At 35.8% G+C, this 21,218-nt stretch overlaps 1 protein-coding gene across 1 annotated transcript in view; it reads left to right on the top strand.

Annotated features, from left to right (window-relative positions):
• The window catches only part of CNTN6 (contactin 6), a 235,538-nt gene that overhangs the window by 63,527 nt on the left and 150,793 nt on the right, over positions 1-21,218 (top strand). The window contains 2 exon segments of the mRNA XM_047746509.1: positions 2,443-2,569; positions 9,340-9,515. Coding sequence (XP_047602465.1) covers positions 2,443-2,569; positions 9,340-9,515 — 303 coding nt within the window.

The following is a 21,218-nucleotide window of genomic DNA, read 5'->3' as shown; positions in this document are numbered from 1 at the left end:
GGTTTGTAGTTTGTATCCTTACATTTGCAACCTCCTGATTTATCTGATTCTATTGTTTGTATTTTCATTGCCATTGAGTTATGTTAGCTTTTTCTGAATTCATTTTCTTACTCTACAGCATGAAATAATTTTGAGAAATTTCCTAGATTGGTATTCTGTCTATCTTTGGCATACTATGTTTTTCACTTTTATTACTGCAATATATTTGCATAGTTACTCTTCCCTTTCTTTTCATTTACTCAGACTCGAGGAAATGTGTACAGACAATTCATGTATCACTTTAGAGAGGGATATTTCATAACTTTTCATAACTTTTGTCTCATCATATTGGGGACCTTTTTTTTTTTTCTCCGTCTTAGCTCCAGTTTGGAAGCTGGATACATCATGAGTACCCACATTTTGTAACTTGAGCAAATGATGGGATTGAGGGAAGTTCAATGTTTAAATTTTTTTTTTTAAGATTTTATTTATTTATTTGACAGAGAGAGATCACAAGCAGGCAGAGAGGCAGGTAGAGAGAGAGGAGGAAGCAGGCTCCCTGCTGAGCAGAGAGCCCGATGTGGGGCTCGATCCCAGGACCCTGAGATCATGACCTGAGCCGAAGGCAGCGGCTTAACCCACTGAGCCACCCAGGCGCCCCTTTTTAAATTTTTTTTTTTAAAGATTTTATTTATTTAGGAAGTTCAATGTTTATTAGACAACTTAGGTACTTCTCTCTATTTTAAGGGTTTTATTAATTTGTTTGTTTGTTTGCTTATGTATTTCTAAGTGGTGTGTAGCAACATTATTGGTGGAGGAGTCATGGTTATACTTCCCTGGGGAGATATATTGTTTATTAGAGCTGGACTCTAGAAGTTTTACCAAGTGAGTGTTTAGGCATGAAACTATTAGTCTGTACAATATAGTCAGCTTTACTATTTACACTTTCCTGTTTCACTATCTGCTCACCATAAGCTCTGTCATTCCTCTTCTGGGTGAAGAGGAAAAAGATTAAAATACATTACATATGATTATAAAGATTAAAATAGGGGCGCCTGGGTGGCTCAGTGGGTTAAGCCGCTGCCTTCGGCTCAGGTCATGATCCCAGGTCCTGGGTTCGAGCCCCACATCGGGCTTTCTGCTCAGCAGGGAGCCTGCTTCCTCCTCTCTCTCTCTGCCTGCCTCTCTGCCTACTTGTGATTTCTCTCTGTCAAATAAATAAATAAAATCTTTAAAAAAATAAAGATTAAAATATATTATATAAAATACATTATATAAATGTGCTTAACTCCAGAACTAGAGGTCATTATGAGAGCTCTCAGCGTTTTGTCATTTCACCAGTAAATCTCACTGGAGGTGAGGATGAGATTAAGGAGTCAAAAATTCACTTCTGTGAGCAGGGCAAACTCTTCTTACTGCACCACTGTTGTTGTGTTGTTTGCTTCCTTGTTTCAATTAAAGTCAATGGCTTTGGGATTTGTGCCTTTTCTTCGTCAGACATTGTTCATTTCTGTTGTTTACTTGTTGTTTATTTACATTTATAATTTCTTGCCCATTTCATTAGCTGTTGAAGTAAAAAGAGTCTGTATTGCATCTTCAGTCCATTCTTTCTCAACTAGCTTTTACAATAATACAAACACAAAAGACTGAATATTGCTATTTTACAGCTGAGAGTTAAGTAAATTGTCCACCATTATGTAGTGATAACTGACTAGGCTAGAATTAAAACCTGTCTTCAATTCTAGGTTATTTATGGACTAAACTGAAATTATAATTGAAAATAAAGCTAACAAAATGATTTATTTTGCCTGGCTACAAATATTTCTTCTTCAAGGTGGTAGTTTTTTAAAAGAAGAGCCAATTTTCACTGGTTTTATTATTGTTTTTTTAAAGTCTTTATAGACCCTTTTATTACCTGTACCCTCAACATACAGCTCCTACCAGGTCCACTACCTGTCTTTGGTAGCTGACTGCACAGACAAGCCCAGAGCGAGTGAAACTTTACCAAATTCCAGCCATGTAATTTTCAGTGATGTCAAAGCAGAAAAATCAAGGAAAGGGTATGGAACTGTCCCACACTGAAGAAGACTAAAAAGATACAGTTAAATGAAAACTGTGATTCTCGACTGGATCCTTTTTGCTATAAAAGATTTCATTAGGAAAATGTTGAAATGGGGCTCAATGTTTTTTTTTTTAATTTGATGGTTTTACTGTGGTTATGTACAAGAATGTCCATTTTAGAAAATATAAAAGTTTTTTGGGATGATGTGGCATTGGTTTGCAAAATTATTCTAAATGGTTCAGAAACAATATTTCTTTGTACTATTCTTACAAGATTTTCTATTTATTTGAGGTCATTTCAAAATAAAAGTTAAAAAAGTATATTGTCTTGATATCGAATACAGAGTTGGATTCAAACCAGGATCAAATGTTTTCACATGGTGTTCACTCTTCTCTTTTCAGGTGCTGGTCTCTTGAGTCATCCTGTTTTTACCCAGGAGCCAGAAGATGTTATTTTTCCTTTGGATTTATCAAAATCTGAAATCATCCTGAATTGTGCTGCCAGTGGTTATCCTTCACCCCATTATAGGTAAAGTCCTAGCTCTGGGCACCACACTGTTTTTTTCCTTTGTCTTGGATATAAAATGTACATACAATAAAGTGCTTAGACTTACCTGATTTGAAGGATGCAGCTCATTCTGTGATTTTTTTACATAGATATACAGCTGGGTACCCACCACTCAAATAAAGATGCATGCATTTTCAGTATCCTCAACTGTGCCTTCATGACACTTTCCAGGTGATAACTTCCCTACCCCCCAGCCCAGGACTCTGTCTTATTCATTAGATGACTTAGAAGATTTATTCTTGAGATTGGTGTCATGGAGTGCCATGTTGTGGCTAGAGTTGAGAGAGGAAAAAAAAAAAGAGAGAGAGTAGAAGGATAAAGGAAGAAAGGAAAGGGGAAAAAAAGAGAAAAGAAATGGAACCCAAGGACAGAGGGAGAGAGGGAAGGGAAAAATAGGCAGGTAGAAAGAATGACAAGAAGATAGGAAGAAAGCAGGAAAGAAAAAGAAATAGAAAGGAGGAAAAGCAATGAAAAGAAAAGATTTGCTCCTTCAATTTGAAAGGCTCTGAAGTAGAAGCTGCCTTATTCCCCCAATTTGGGGCTACAGGCTCAGTTGTCCCATATACAGTGACTATGAACATGTTCCCCTAAACAATTTTTATCAGACTTTTTTCAATTTTATAAATTTTCTTTTATCAGGTCAATTCCTGTGACTCCACTGGCCAGTCACATTACCCAAAAAACACTGATTTTAGAAATACATGCTGAAGACAGCAATGTACCTCTAAGGCAGAAAAAGATGTTTTTTCTGGGCAAGTAGAAAAAAATTGTGTTTGTTCCTCACATATTACCTGTAGAATAATTAGAAAAAAGTCAGTGATGTTTTTCTTCTTACAAGGTTACAGTAAAAACAGAGGGGTGCCTGTGTGGCTCAGTAGGCGAAGTGTTGGACTCCTAATTTGCTCTGGTCATGATCTCAGGGTCATGAGATCAAGCCCCACATGGGTCCCCCCACTGAGCATGGAGACTTCTTAGGATTCTCTCTCCCTACCCCTCTGCCCTGCCCTTCTACCGAGCACACATGCATGTGCACGTGCTCTCTCTCTCTTTCTCAAAAAAAAAAAAAAAAAAAGGCAGAATTTGATCCACATTGTGAATAGAATTCACAAAATTAAATATATATGTATATATATTATAAATGTATGTTTATTTAAATATATAAATATAATATTTTAAATATATTTAAATGTAAAATATATATTAAATATATGTATACACACACACACACCACCTTGTGTAAATAATAAGGATTTTTTGTTGGTAAGAACTGCATATGCTATGTGAATATCAGAAAAGACAATAAATATTAAAATGACTATTATAGTTTTGTGTTCTAAAGCATGTTTTTCTAAAGTCCTAATTTTTAACAGTGAAAGTTAATCAAAGCACATGGAAAGTAACAATTTCAGTCTATTTTAGCAAAAGACATTGGTTTTGCCTCCTTTTTTATGTTGCATTAGAAATATCATACTTATATGTATAATTACTTTGATCTTAAAATGTCTACTTAATTTAATAAATGGCTTAAAGGCACAAAGTTAGAAACAACTCTCACCTTGTATTTTATTATGCTTACCTCTGCATTTTTTTTTTACAACAAAAGAAATGAAAAGCTATGTCTTCTCATTACTTACTAAAGCTTCCCTGTCTATAACATACCCAAACGAATGAAGCCCATCAGTTAGTTAAAGATCATTTACTTTATAAATTAGTTCTCTCAATTCAGGGTTTGTCTGTTTGTTTGTTTTCCTTAAACAGTAGTTGGTATTATTTAATTCAACATATGGTTGAATATATAAAAATTGGATTAATACATTTTTCACAGTTACTTAATACTTAAAATTGTAATTTTATTTTTGAGAGCTAATTTGAACATCACCATTGATAGGGTTTATTAGAGAAGAGGAAAAGTGTATCTGAATTCCTGTAAAATAGGAAATATTAGCTAAGTATAGATAAGATAAATCATCAGTCAATCGTATAGTTATATAATTGGCTTATAACAAGCAGAAAGATGTAAAGTAGTGGTTTTCATGACAATTTGCTCATTAGTTTTTACTTATGAAGAAATATTCTGAATGAAGAGACTGTATATTTCACTGTTGTTAAAGGGTTCTGTTTCTAGGAGACTTATAAATTAGTAGGCTAAAGACAGGTAATTTAGCTTCTTACTTTCAATCCCCTTAACCTGGTTTAGCTCATCTCTAATATTACAGCATAAAACACTCGTAGGCTACAGGTTTTGGGAAAAGCGTGAAAAAAGAACTGTTTTTAATGCTTAAATGTCAGACTCAGACCTACTTGCCATGATAATAAAGCAAAGGGCAAAGATATTTCAGATAATGCACATTAGCAACAAAATGTGAAATTTTAGTTTTAATATGACCCTTTCTATCTTAAATTTTATTAAAGGGACTCACTCCTAACCTTAGATTGTGTGTGTGTGTGAGTGCACACATGTGTGTAATAGAGGGAAAATCGTTATGATAGACATTCTGAATTATTTGAGAGAATTTGAATATACTGTGAAGTCATATGAAAGAGCCCTTGATTAGAATGAAGAGTTAACCTTTTCAAGTCACAGTTCTGATATTTAATGTATGACTTTGGAACAATAATTTCTCTCTCCTGGCATCAACTTCCTTATCCATAAAGGAACGATGTGGTTGATTTTAAGACATGTTTTCCTTCTTCTTCTTCTTTTTTTTTTTTTTTAATATTGAGTATATTATTTCCAAAGTTAAGAACACTTTTCTTTGACATAGTGTAATATCACTATCGTACTTAAAAATCTATCAATAATTCATTAATATTATCTAGTATTCCCTAGTATTCAACCTTCCCAATGGGTTCATACATATTTTTTCTAGTTGGCTTATTCAAATCAATTTTTAAACTTTTTTAGAAAAGATTTTATTTATTTATTTGCCAGAGAGTGAGAGCACAGGGTGTGGAGGGGTGAATGACGGCAGAGGGAGAAACAAGCTCCCCGCTGAGCAAGGAGCCCAGTGCAGAGCTCGATCCCAAGACCCTGGGATCATGACCTGAGATGAAGGCAGACATTTAACCAACTGAGCCACCCAAGCATCCCAAAATCAATTTTTAAATTAGGTTATCACAATGTCCAAAAAAAGCAAGGAAGATTTTGTGGCTGGAAAGAACTCAATACCAAGGTTCACAGTCTCACAGAGAGGGACAAAAGCAGAATCAGAATCAAAACATCAGTTCAACTAAGTGAGAAAAGGTGGTCAGTGGTTAAGTGGATAAAATAAATAGTCTGCTGCTGGCTGGCAGAGATCCATAGATCTCTTTTTTTATTTTTTTCTACTTTGTTTTATTATTTTTCCCCCATCCTCATGAAGTTTATATATTCATTTATTTATTGTTTTAATTAACATATAATGTATTATTGTTTTCAGAGGCACAGGTCTGTGATTCATCAGTCTTATATAATACCCGTGCTCATTACATCACATGCCCTCCTTAATGTCTAGCACCCAGTTACCCCATCCCTCCACCCCCACATGTTTTCCTTCTTTTAGTAATTTCTCCTTAGGAAAAGAAATATCATGAGGAAAAAGAAGCAATATCTAAAGTGTAACTTTGGAAATACTTTAAAAGCAACTTGTCTTCCAGTCACTTCCAGTGGAGTGAACACATTCACAAACAGGATTTTAGTGCAAGTGTGAAAGATACAGAAATGGGAGGCAAATGTGAATAAATCTTTCAATGGAAAGAATTGCTCCTAATTTTTTTAAAGACCAGGTAACACATGAGAATTAAAGAGGAAGATTTGCAAAGGGAAGGAAAATGGGTTACCCAAAGTTGGTACATGGGTGGGATTGATTATACTTAAAAGTCTAATATAATCAGGCAGAGGCAGAGGGAGAAGCAGGCTCCCTGCTGAGCAAGGAGCCCGATGCGGGACTCAATCCCAGGACGCTGGGATCATGACCCGAGCCGCAGGCAGCTGCTTAACCAACTGAGCCACCCAGGCGTCCCAAAAGTCTAATATAATCAAATGGCAGTGAGCTTATTCCAGCTCAGAATATTTATTTTATTTGGGAAAATGTAGCAACACACACATAATTGATTTCTGTGCTGGATATATTCTATGAGAAGAAAGTCTTTGAACGTCAGATTTCTGACAGATCTCCTCTTGACCTGATCAGCACAGGAAGTTCCTTTCTCTAATTTAGTCTGTTCTACCTAGGTCATGAAGACATTCTTAAGTCTGAGAAGGTCTGGGCATCTTTGACTAAAAGTCATAGCAGTAGTCACTCTGCCCTTCTATTCTTTTCATTCATTTCCTCCTTTCATTTCTTAACAACCCCAAGGGATAAAGCAGGATATATATTATTGTGCAAATAAATTGATAGCTATGACTTCTGGAGAAAGTAGATGACTCATCCAGGGATACAAAGGAAGGGAATGTCAAAACTAGGCCAAGGACTCTTTTCACAAGGGCAGTGATGTCAAATTTAGTGCACATTACAATCACCCAGAGAGACTGTTACAAATTTAGATTTTTGGATGTCTCCTTCATAGGTTTAGGAATGGGCCCAGAAATAAGCATTTTTAACAAGCACTCACTATAATTCTAAAACAAGGCCTAGTTCTGAAACACACACACACACACACGCACACACATCATCTAATAACAACAAACATAGCCTCCAGCCATTATATTCTTGATACAGGGCTTAACTACTTAATATTGAAGGAGGTTCTCCAGAAAAAGGTCAAGATTTTAGTTCAAATTCATTATGTTTCCGGTAATTAATATGATATTAATGCAGATGCTGAAAATAATCATTTAAAGCATATTTCCTACTTTGCATTGTAGGAAAATTCTCCTGGGTATGCAATCCTATCAGTAACGTGTTTATGACAATCACTTGAATTCATTAATACTATTTCTCCATTGATTTAAACATATTAATTAGGACAAAGCCCACACCAGGGGCTGAACCCCTGATCTATATGCACAGTTTAATAATCATTGTACCATAGTGATTAGAACGATTATGGGGATACTGTGAAAAATTCATTTTCTGTAGCTAAGCCAACAACTTTGAATTTGTGTTGAAAAACAATTACCAAGCTTAATTAGGAGCATGTAATGATGACAGCAGTTATTTCAGCGATTGATTCCAAAATTAAAGAGAGCTGGCAAACTAAGTGTGGTGTATCCTTTGCTTTGAAAATGAAAGGGAACATGGAGGTCCAAAGATCATGCCCTGTAAGCAAATTGTGAAAGACAGCATTATGGAGCTGGTGAGAACAATATTAGAGTCTTGGCATAAGCCTAAAAAAGAAAATGTCTCTATTTTTTTTTTTCCTCCTAACACTGAGAACAAAAAAAACTGTACAGATTTCTCTAGAAAAAAAATTTGACAAAGTTAAGGCAAATGAAATACACTGGTTTTAGCTGTTGTCTTTCAATTTCTCTTTATTAAACGGAAACTGAGGTACATAAGAACTGGCTAAACAATTTTAAAGTTGATTGAAAATCTCTGATTGATCTGATATTTGGTCAGTCACTTCTCCTCTTTAATAGGGTGGAGAATTACCTAAGTTTGTATTTCTTTTCTACTATGGTAGACATTTGCCATACTCTCTACATTGGATTTTTCAAGATGTTCTTAAGAAATTCAATGACATTCAGAACAATATTGTAAGATGTAATTTCTTTTGTAGAGTTAGCCACCCTCATCAAAATATTTTTAATATTATCTTAGCATGAAAGGGAAAAAAATCACAGCAAAGCTGGCGTAGATTCTGAAAACACATAGTTTGGAAATTAGCTATGTTCTATAAGGTAAAGCCTTTCATTTGTTTTTCTAAAAGTTAGAGGGTGAAAGGTGGGGGAAGTAGGTTTGGTTAGAGATAACTACTGGGTATTAGTTCATCTTAAAATGAGCAAATGGAATTTTATAAAACATCTTACAGTTCTTCAAAAATAAATATAACTGTAAGACCCTTCTGCTACTTAATTCATGTACTAAAGGACTGTTGACTAATAGGTAAGCCAAGAGACTTTTTTGCTGCCTAAAATAAAAACCTCCCAAATTGCATTTGTTTTGTTAAAGTACAATTTTAGGTTGGCATCTCTAAGTACTGCTGAAATATATTCAGCGTGATTAATTTTCCAAATAAGAGATGAACAGAGACAATCATGTTCTAAAATAGGTTATTATTGTTTTGTTATCAACCTCAAATTGGCGTTGGAAAATCTTTGCTGCCTCTCTTCATCCCATTTGTAATAAATGCTTCTTGGATTTCTATCTCTAAATCATTTTCAATGTCCAATTTTTTAGTATCAGTTGTGGAGGTTCAGGTATGGTGTGTGTTCTTTGACAAGTCACTGAAGTAATAGAATTGCCAGTATTATTCACTGAATCTTTCAGTTTTACTTCTCATGTCAAGAGTTATATTGCCTGTTTGTACACACTTAGTGAATGTTTGTAATTCATAAAGAGTGGAAGATCTTTCAAGTAACCTAATTATTAATATCACTGAGCTCCTGAAGACAATCATCTTTGGTGAAACTGAAGAATTGTCTTCATGTGTAATCATGTTTGTGGTTTGTTGTTTTTTAAAATAGTCCTAGCAATTAAATATATACACACATGTGTAAATGGTCCTAGCAGTCACAACCGCATGTTTTTTAAGACTAGGAGTGGTCAACTCTGTATATTATAACATGACTTAAATTTTTTCCCTTGAAGGTGGAAACAAAATGGCACAGATATTGATTTTACCATGAGTTATCACCACAGGTTGGATGGAGGCAGTTTGGCAATCAGTAGCCCCCATACAGATCAAGATATTGGCATATACCAGTGCCTGGCCACCAACGCTCTGGGGACGATTCTGAGTCGGAAGGCAAAGCTCCAATTTGCATGTGAGTTTGTGGGGGGAAATCTAATCCCTGTGTATTTTTAATACAATATTTTTTATATTCATATTAGGAAAAAAAATTTGGCTTTCCTAATTATCTGTTCTTTGAGAGTGATTGATTTATGGAGGTAAAAAGTTTTAACTGCATTTTGTGAATTCAGACTCTTGGGGATAGTCAAAATCCTCTTTAAAAAAAGAAGGAAATACCAGTGTTATTTTATAAATTATGTTTAGAAACATCTCTAAAAGTTCCAGATATAAATATTAAGAAAAAGTTATGTGACATATTACTATTTTTCTTTCTTTCTTCTTCTTCTTCTTCTTCTTTTGCATTATATATTAGTGTTCAGAGCATGGGAAGAAAAAGCTAAAGGTAGAGATGTCTTTTGGGGGAGGTGGGTGTTCTCCCAGGAAAAGTGATTATGCACCCACAGTTTGATGTAGGTGGAAATAAAGTGGATGCCAAAGGCAGGCTTTATATTAACTGTAACAATGTCCAGCTGCATCACATAAATGTCATCCAGGTAATTACCTTGGTGACATTTGCGGGTATTAGCAGATGAACAATAGACATATTGCCTCTTATATCCTTTATGTGTAGTATTTCCAGGGACTGAAATGTTTCGTATTGGATCCAGGAATAGCCTTGATTGAAAGTAATTATATCTGTTGATGTAGATGGGAGAGAAGCCTTGAATTTTTCTCTTTTTTTTTTTTCAATTTCTCTCTTTACACCTCCTCCCCCTACCCCTCCTCCATCCCGCCCACCTGAGAGGAGGCCAAAGAGTTAGCAGCTAACCCTTTGGGTGCTCATGGAAAGGCACATTCTGCTGTTACTTTGAAAAAGTAGCTGTTTTGAAATTTGAAATATGTAATAAAATACATATCCAGATCCTATCTTGCAGAACTACTGTAGTCATCAGTAGATACACGAATTAATAATTAAGTTTGTCTCCAGTTGCAGGTCTTGTGTTCCAAAGATCCCTTGCTTCACATAGAGTTCCCCTTATGTTGGCCATTTTAGGAATGGTCTTATTTCTGAATATGTGTGTGTGTATGCTCATGTGTGCACGTGTGTGTGTTCAGTTATATGTATATACACACAAGCATTATATAGGTATATACATACACGTATATGTATGTGGTCATATATACACAGACACACATGTGTGTACACACATGCATTGCTAAATGTATCTGAATGTGTTTATATATGTGGAAATAGAAAGTTAACACAGAAGTTTATGGAGCTAAGTGGAATATGAACAAAGGCTGGTGGCAATTTTGAAACTTAAGATAAAGGTAATCACAATACTTGATTTCTGCATTTTGCCTAAGATCATCAGTTGGAAAAATAAAAGAGAACAAAATGCTGATCAGAAACTTATATTGTAGAAATAAATAATTGCTGTAGACACTTTGAATGATCCTGCCACAGTGATTATTTCTCCTGCTTGAATAGGATATGACTCTAGAACATATACATGACTTGGATCAGATTCCATAGGATCAATTGGACTTTCTGGTAGAGGAAAATTCATACAGCACAATTATTTGTTTTACCTTGAGTGTCTCTAGAGCTATGGATTCTATCTATTCATGACAATAACTGAATACCTATACCTGAAGTTAATGCGCTGTGCTTAACGAAACCATAGATTTCCTCTTCTCCTTCCCCTTTTTAAAGAAAAATGTGTTTTTAAATTCCCTACATTATTATTTCTTACCCTTCTTCTGTTTTAAAAAAATATATGTAACTAGGGGCACCTGGGTGGCAGTTAAGCGTTCAACTCTTGGTTTTGGCTAGGGTCATGATCTCAGGGTCATGAGATAGAGCTCTGCGTTGGGCTCTGCACTCAGCATGGAGTCTGCTTGAGGTTCTCTCTCCCTCTCCTTCTGCCCCTCCCAGTTGTGCTTTCTTTCTCTCTCTCAAATAAATAAATCAATCTTCAAAAAAAAAAAAAATACATGTAAGTAGGAGCCTCTCTCTGTTACAATATGTCTGCTAAAAAAAAAGAGAAAAAATTTATATTAAGAAGAAATTATATACTTTTATTTGGATGAGTGGGAGAAATCAGTTCTGGCCTATATCCATTAACTGATGTTTCTTCTGCAAACTTAAGGAAGGAATTTTTAGGTTCCATGTCTGAAATTTAGGGAAACAAAAACAAAAACCACACCATCCTGTCTCTCTGTCCAGAACCTGTTGTGGTACCAATATGCCTGAAATGTTTCCTGCTGGGTCAAGGGAGAGATTTACTTGAGTGTAATTATGTATCTTCATTTGAACCACACTAAGTGTAACCAGCACATTTTAGTAATGTAGAATTATTTCCCTCCATCTCCTATGTCTTGTAAGTACCCTGTGAACTCACTTAAGTCAGTTGTTCATTCTGCATAGTAAAGTACAGCTTTAGAAAAGGTGAAAATGCCAGATTTAACTTTGCTACATAGTGTTGCATAGCTCTCTGCAGTTTCCTCAAGGTGGTTTACATGAGGATCTTAGAAATGAATCAAAAAAGTGTTGGTAACTTATGGCCCAGGAGCCTCTATTTACAAATCCTTTGTTCTAATATCATTTTAAAATATAAGGTTTAGGTTTGTTTTTTTGCAATATAGATTTTCTGTAATTTCATCTGAAGAAATTACATTTGTATCCACATATAAATCTATAGACAATTTGAGAAATGTCTATTCTTAGAGAAGGAGAGAAAGGGAAGAGAGAGAGAGAGAAATAAGAGAAAAAATGGTAGAAAGGATATGCCTGGTCAAGAATAAGTTTTCCTATGAAAACACACTCAACATCACTAACCATTATGAAAATGTAAATCAGAACCAAAAGATACTGCTTCACACCCATTACGATGACTGTTATTAAAACACAAACACTCACTGGAAAAATAACATATATTTGCAAGGATGTGGAAAAATTAGAATGCTTGTGCTTTGGTGGTTGGAATGTAAAATGGTAGAGCTATTGTGAAAGACAGTATAACAGTTCTTCAAAAAAAAATTTAACAGAATTACCACATAACACAGCAATTCCACTTCTGTATATGTACCTCAAAGAATTGAAGGCAGGACTCATACAGATATTTGTATACCCATTATTTACAGCAGCATTATTCTCAATAATTAAAAGGTAGAAACATGGGGCGCCTGGGTGGCTCAGTGGGTTAAGCCTCTGCCTTCGGCTCAGGTCGTGATCTCAGGGTCAGGGGATCAAGCCCCTCATCAGGCTGTCTGCTCAGCAGGGAGCCTGCTTCCCCCTCTCTCTTTGCCTGCCTCTCTGCCTACTTGTGATCTTTCTCTCTGTCAAATAAATAAAAAATAAATTAAAAATCTTTAAAAACAAAAAAAAGGTAGAAACAACCCAAATGTTCATCAACTTAAATAAAGAAAATGTAGTGTGTGTGTGTGTGTGTGTGTGTGTGTGTGTGTGTGTGTGTATAGAATAGAATATTATCCAACTTTAATAAAAAGGAATAAAAGTCTGATACAACATGTATGAAACTTCACAACATCCTGCTAAATGAAACAAGCCAAAAACAAAAGGACAAATATTATATGATTTCACTTATCTGATGTAACTAGAAAAGCAAATTCATAGAGACAGATGGCAGAGCGGTGACTGCTAGGGACTGGGTGGAGGGAAGAATCCGGAGTTAGCGTTTAATTAATACAGAGTTTCAGTTTGAGATGATGAAAAGTTCTGGAGATGAATGGTGGTAATGATTACATAATCTGAGTGTTCAGTATCACTAAATTGTACACTTTAAAATGATTAAAATGGTAAATTTTATGTTATGTGTCTTTTATTAATATTTTTGAAAATAATATCATCAGAATTCAGTGGAATTTTTTCTCCATCATAATTCTTAAAAGAAGAAAAGAAAAAGAGAAGTTTTTCTTATTAAGTATCTGTTCTGATTCTTTTTACACAGCAAATAGAGTCTAAATGCTAGTCTCTAGCCAAATTGAAAGTTCCTAAAGTATTAAGACCTGTATCTTCAGTTTAATTTGAATTTCTCACCACCGCCTTCATAAATTTCCAACAATGCCCATTTTGGTACAAAAGGATTTTGGTAGGTTGTATAACAATGGTAGCTGAATACTAAGATTTTTGATACAGACATATCTGAGTTCAAATTCTATCTCTGTCAAATATCTAGTGGTAAAATCAGGCCACCTCTGAACAATAGTAAGCCTCTGTTCTGAAATGTATACAGTGGAAATTACAGCTTCAGCCACAAGATACTGACCTGGATTGCAAAGCCCCGGTACTTTATAGGCATTTGTGAAATGATAGCTCTAATTCTTCTGCTACCTTTAATTACCTCCCTCAATTTGACCAAAAATGTATATATTTCACACTGCTATAGTTACTCATAGAAAAATCTTCTTTTTTTTTTTTTAAGATTTTATTTATTTATCAGACAGAGGTCACAAATAGGCAGAGAGGCAGGCAGAGAGAGAGAGGGGGAAGCAGGTACCCCGCCAAGCAGAGAGCCCCATGCGGGGCTCTATCCCAGGACTCTGGGATCATGACCTGAGCTGAAGGCAGAGGCTTTAACCAACTGAGCCACCCAGGCGCCCCTAGAAAAATCTTCTAACTTACATTTTAAAACTTCCTCTGGACTAGTTCCTTCTCTTGTTTTCAAGACTTTTAGGTGCTTTGACATATGTTAACTTTCTTGAGCCAGGCAACCAGCATAGCAGATAGATGCTATTGTTTTTCCTATTTTACAGATTAAAAGCCTAAAGCTCACTGAGATTGGGGCTTTTTAGAGGTCCATTGTTAGAGAACCAAATGAAACTTGAGTATAAAAGTTGAGATTCCTGAGGGCACGCCTTTCATGTTACAGTATCCTTCCCAAACAGCCCCCACACAAAACCTGTGTGCTGCTTTTTTTTTTTATTGAATTTGCCATTGGCATAGTAATTACCTAAATATTAAGCCATATCTTCAGGACAGTTAGCTTCACAATAAGCCTGGTGGTAGATGCTATTGAAACCCTGTCCAGATCCTATTTAATGGACAGTGTCCCCATCCTCAGCTTTTATTTTTTTTTATTTTTTTTTTAAGATTTTATTTATTTATTTGACAGACAGAGATCACAGTAGGCAGAGAGGCAGGCAGAGAGAGAGGAGGAGGAAGCAGGCTCCCTGCTGAGCAGAGAGCCCGATGCGGGACTCGATCCCAGGACCCTGAGATCATGACCTGAGCCGAAGGCAGAGGCTTAACCCACTGAGCCACCCAGGCGCCCCATCCTCAGCTTTTAATGACCACAGCTGCACCTGGTCTAGAGTTTACACCCCAGACTCCCTGTGGGATCAGGCTGAAGCCAGACAAGAGCTGAGAACCAACCCCTTCTTGCTTAGCTCCTTCCCAGGCTCTCTTATGCTTCCCTCCCTCTCTTTCTCATGGGAGTGCTCACCCCCTAAATCATACACTTGAATGTCTGCCTCAGGCTCTGCCTCTAAGGGACCCAAAGTAAGACAGACACTAAACATTTAATATAAGATATCTGATGTAATTATTGATTAAAAAAAAATTAGGTCCAGAAGCCCTACTCATATGAATTTCTATAGTAAGAACAAAGCTATACATCAAAATAAAATTGTATCAACCACTCTGCTTCCTACTGACCGGCAGTCAATTGCATAGTGTTACTTTGACCTTCAGAACAAATGAACTATGAACAGCCTTCCAGAACCCAACTTGTCCCTGGGAAAGACTCTGTAGGTACATACCACTAGATAATTGACGGCTTTTGTTTGTAACTTTTATCCTGATGTTCAGCAATTCAAAAACACCCTCAGAGTTTATTTTAGGCTCAGACTGTAACACTCTGCCTCATCCTGATTCATCCCACCGTGAAACCATGCTAAAATGCAGCCCATATATACAAAACTCTCTCTTATAAAATGTATTCCTAAATCAAATCTGTCCTTAACCAGCTATGTTACCAGATAAGACATTCATCCCTGTGGACTTATAAAAGTTATGTTTTGAATAATTTGATTACAAAAGTCCCCTTTAGTTCTTCTACATAAGATTCTGTCATTTCAGATTGTCAGGTAAATTTCTATTTTAAACTCTTCTTCCCCTAACCTCAACCCTAAAGCAAATTCAGCAGGTGTCTAGTTACCAAAAGCTCCTGCTACCAACCTGGTGTTCTTGAATGATAAAACCAGTTTGACTTTTTACAAGCTACACTTGTAGCTGCTTTGAATTTCTTTTATTTCTCAAGGACTTTGGTAGTAAAGGTTGAATGTAGACTTCTTCCTTTCAAATGTATGTTAATGAATTACTCTGTACTTGTGTGAGAGAACATTGCATCTGTCATTGCTGTTTAAAATGTCAGCCTTGAGAAAAAAAAGATAGGTGTTTTGAAATAAACCTATGATTTCACTGAGCTGTTTTTTTTTCTTTTTTTGAGATCTTGTAATAGTACAGTCTACTAATGAATAGATAAACATTTGGAATAAACTTACTCATGAATAGGAGTTTTTGGTTACGCACTATTTAATATTTAATCACAGGTACCATTTCAAATAAGGTTGTCCCATTATTGCAGAGGGAAAGATAGCTACACTGGAACCTCCTAACTGACCACTCATTTATTCATCCACCAACCACGCAGAAAACACCTTATTTATATGCATCTAGCCCTGTGCTAGGGCCCAAAGATTAAATGATAGACAAGAAACAGTTATTACAGAGCAGATAGCTGAAACCTTAAGCACAGTTAAAAAAAAAAAAAGAGAAAAAAAGAAAAGAAAGAAAGAAATTGCTAATATTTCTATAGCACGTATTATAGAGCAGGAATTGTTCTACTCTTTACATAAATTAACTACAGTGAGCCTCACAATAACCCAATGAGGTTATTTTCAAATGAGTAGACTGAGGCATAGAAGAATTAAGTAACTCACCCTATATCACACAAATAGTTAAGTGGCAGAGTCAGAATTTAAACCCAGGCAGTCAGGGGGCACCTGGGTGGCTCAGTGGGTTAAAGCCTCTGCCTTCGGCACAGGTCATGATCCCACGGTCCTGGGATCGAGCCCTGCATCAAGGTCTCTCTGCTCAGCGGGGATCCTGCTTCCCTTCCTCTCTCCCTGCCTCTCTTCCTACTTGTGATCTCTGTCTGTCAAATAAATAAATAAAATCTTTAAAATATATATAATCCCATGCAGTCAGAATGTAAAGTCCACATCCCTGCTGCCTACTGAACCCCCTTAAAAAAATACCAGGTGAAGTGAGAGAAGTAGATTTAACCTATAGTGCAGCCCAAAGTAGGGAATAGGAAGGTTTGCCTGGATTGGGAAAGGGGCAATAGAAGTCTTCCAAAGGCAATGTGGCTTGAATTAAGCCATGAAATATTAGTTTGTGTTCCTGACACAAGTGCATGGAAGAACATACAGGTCGAAAGTAGATCCAAGAGGAAATGCAGGTGTGTGAACAAGCCCAAATACTGAAGAAAATATAAGAAAATATATTGACAAAAGACCAGGCATAAGAGAAGTGCAAAAGGCCATCTTTATAAAATGACTAGTTTTCTAGGAAAAGGCTGAAAAATAATTTGGAGGCAGGTACATCCAAATTTTGGAGGCCCTTTATATCCAAGCCTAATTTAAACAATGGGATAATTGAGTGAAACGATGAAATGCCAAAGAAACATGCAAAAATCCATCATACTGTGATGCTTTTAGGCAGAGGCATCAAAGGCAAACTGCCTCTGTTTGAAGAATATTCTCCAGTCAATGTGACATTGTGCACAAGTGTTAATTCATGCATAAAATGGGGTGTTAACATTACTTCATATAGCATTGGTATCAGGACAAATACTTATTAAACATAGAGAGAGGGTAAGGATGACTGTGAGTTTTAATGGATTGTTCAGTGGAGACCTGGCTATGCAACCATCATGTCATAATAGATGGTTGGGACATCAGTCTTTATCCCCAGAACAATGGAAATATTTTGAACAAAGTCAAGGATTTTGAAGTTGTTTATAAAATGTAGTTTGAAAATGTCACTTTTCCTATAAAAATATTAGTCTGATACATTAATGATATTACTAATATTATCAAAACCACACTACACATATTTTGGGATGCTCCAAATCTAAGTTTTCACACTCATACCATGGGGTGAAAGAATTTTGCTCCACATCAGAGGGATGATTTTAGAGGACTCAAGGTTAAAATGCAATAATAATTCATCTTAAGGGGCTAAAAATATAGGCATTTACAATCATAATTTTTTTCCCTGAGGAATGCAAAGGATTTTATATCTACAATGCCGTTCATCTTTATTCTATACTTGTAAGCTATTCTAAACTGTGTTTTACAGATGGAAAAATTCAAGGTAGGGAAACGTCTGTTACTTGTCCAAGGTCACCTAACCTACAAAAGACCAGAATTTCTCATATCTCCATCTCAAAATAATTTTTAAATATATATTTTTAGATAGAGAAATAAAACGGAATGCACATGAATAAAAACCACAGTCACAGCACAACAGAAAAGGTACCCAGGTAAAAGCCATAATATTAGATGTCTTTGATCCGCTTAAAATGTCCTTAAAATTTTTTCATACATAAGAAATACAAAAACAGACACGATCCTGATGATATGGTGATAAAGCACATTTATATCTGAAAAAGAAATTAAGACCAGGAAAAGAAGCTTTAAAAATAACACTTAAAAACTCATTTGGAAATTGTAAAGTCTCTGATAATTGTGAAGTATGTGTTAAGTGGGTAATGCATATCTAATTACAAATGAAAATGCTAGATGGCTTTTAACCTTTTTTTTTTTAATATTAGAAAAGAAATAGCTAAACAAAGTGGGAAAATGCATAATTTTTCTTTAATTTCTCAAAAGAAAGTTGATAAATTAGTATTGGTTTTTCATTTTCATTTGGGAAATAGCACTACACAATGTTTTAATGAAATAAACATTCTGAATTTGGCTTAATGTAGTAATAACCACCAATTGATATATTAAGGAGAAAACTTCATCTTTGCTTTTAAAAACATTCATGTCTTAAACAAGTGGACTTGGAGCAGTGACATGGTTGAATTATAGCAAGCCACTATTACATTTTTTAAATCAACAGGGAAGCAGATTATCTAATGTTTAGCCTCATTTTTTCTTCACCATCACTGCTGGACATCTATTTATATACCTTATCAGAAATGATATTCTCAAAATTCAGGCCTCCTCCCACCTCTACTTATATTCAGTAGGACCTAGTCTTTTTTGGCCTAGTTGAATAAAATTGCACATTTAAGCTGCCAGACTGAGTTGGGATAGGAGAGGGAAATGTTAAAAAATAAGGTATTCATCCTATCAAAACTGAGAGTTTCTGATTTATAAAACTAAGAGAGAAACCCAAAGCTGAAATGTTTATTCGTTACTCTTGTGCTATTTGACAAATGGCTTTGAGGAAGTTATGCGTATAGCCCATAGAGATTTTGCTTCTGAGATTTATAAAACGGGTTGAGAATTACAGCAAAATTTTTGTTTGTGTTAAAGAATCAGATGAAATAATTTTTGAGATTTATTGTTAATATATATCCAATGTTACCTAATAGCAAATTAGAATCAGGTGTTTTAAAAAGTAAATATAAAAATAAAGAAGTTTTGATGCCAATTCCTGGAAATGTTTATCATATTTTAAGGTATTAATTTATAAACTATATTGCCCAAGAGGTATAACCCATATAGAAAACTATAAATCACATAAAGCACAGCTCAATTAAAGCATGACTAAGCCAGGCCCAGAATATTGCCAAACCTCAGAATGCCCTCTCCTTTATACTCTTCCTCCTTCCTCTCCACCATCTTATTTGTAATTTATAATTAAATATTATCTTTTTCAATTTCATATGGATGAAATCATACAACATACATTCCTTCCAGTCTGCCTTTGTAGCCTGCAGTGTTTGTGACTCTCATCCACGTTGGTGTAGGTTATCACTGTTCATTCATTTCCATCACTATATGATATTTTATGGTATAAATTTACTACAGGGACACCTGGGTAGCTCAGTCAGTTAAGCACCTGCCTTTGGCTCAGGTGGTGATGTCAGGGTCTTGGGATCCCTGGTGGTGATGTCAGGGTCTTGGGATCCCTTGGGCTCCCTACTCAGCAGAGAGCTTGCTTCTCCCTCTCCCTCTATTGCTCCCCCTACTTGTGCACTCGCTCTTTCTCTCTCTCTCTCTGTCAAACAAACAAATAAAATCTTAAAAAAATAAATAAAAATAAATAAACAGACTTCAGTTTACATATGCCATCTGCTATTAAGGGAACTCAGGATCGTTTCAAGAGGCAAGGATGAATTATGAATATTCTTCTGGTACAATTGTGCATACATTTCACTGTTGTAATTAACGTAGAGTGGAATTACAGGGCATTTGGGCATGCTTATTTGCAACTATACAAGATAATGCCAACTGTTGTCCATAGTGATTTTATTAATTTAGCCTCCTACCAGCAATACTTTGACAAAACTTGCTATTGACAGTAATTCTAGTTAGTTAAGATATAGTGTAGTGTTGGTTTCAGTAGAATTTAGTGGTTCTTCACTTACATATAACACCTAGTGCCCATCACAAGTGCCCTTCTCAATACCATAACCCATTTAGCCCATTCCCCACCCACCACCCCTCCAACAACCCTCAGTTTGTTCTCTCTCCTTAAGAGTCTCTTATGGTATGTTTCCCTCTCTTTTATCCCCTTCCCCCAAGTTTATCTGTTTTTCTTAAATTGAGTGAAATCAAATGGTATTTATCTTTCTCTGACTGACTTATTTTACTTAGCATAATATACTCTATCCCCATTGTTGCAAAGGGCCATATTTCATTATTTTTGATAGCTGAATAATATTCCATCGCATGTGTGTTGGTGTGTGTGTGTGTGTACATGCCATATCTTCTTTATGCATTCATCTGTCAGTGGATGTTTGGGCTCTTTCCATAGTTTGGCTTTTGTCGATAATGCTGCTGTAAACATTGGGGTGCATGTGCCTCTTCAAATCAGTATTTTTATTTTCTTTGGGTAAATACCTAGTAGTGCAATTGCTGGGTCGTAGGGTAGTTCTATTTTTAACTTTTTGAGGGATCTCCATACTGTTTTTCGAGTGGCTGCACCAGTTTGCATTCCAGCAGTGTAAGAGGATCCCCCTTTCTCCACATCCTCACCAATACCTGCTGTTCCCTGTGTGGCTAATTTTAGACGTTCTGACCAGTGTGAGGTGGTATCTCATCATGGTTTTGATTTGTATTTCCCTGATGATGGGTTATGTTGACCATCTTTTCATGTGTCTGTTAGCCATCTGAATGTCTCCTTTGGAAAAATGTCTGTTCGTGTCTTCTGCCTGTTTCTTAACTGGATTACTTATTTTGGGGGAGCTGAGTTTGATAAGTTCTTTATAGATTTTAGATACTAACCCTTTATCTGATATGTCATTTGCTTATATCTTCTCCCATTCCATAGGTTGCCCTTTAGTTTTGTTGATTGTTTCCTCACTGTGCAAAAGCTTTTAATCTTGATGAAGTCCCAAGAGTTCATTTTTGCTTTTGTTGCCCTTGCCTCAGAGATGTGTCTAATAAGAAGTTACTATAGCAGAGGTCAAAACATTGCTGCCTGTGTTCTCTTCTAAGATTTTGATGGTTTCCTGTCTCGCATTTAGGT

The sequence above is a fragment of the Lutra lutra genome, chromosome 1 (assembly GCF_902655055.1).
Source record: "Lutra lutra chromosome 1, mLutLut1.2, whole genome shotgun sequence".
In the NCBI taxonomy this organism is placed as follows: Eukaryota; Metazoa; Chordata; class Mammalia; order Carnivora; family Mustelidae; genus Lutra; species Lutra lutra.
Note: the sequence above shows the minus strand (reverse complement) of the source record. Positions and strands in the feature narration are given on the sequence as shown.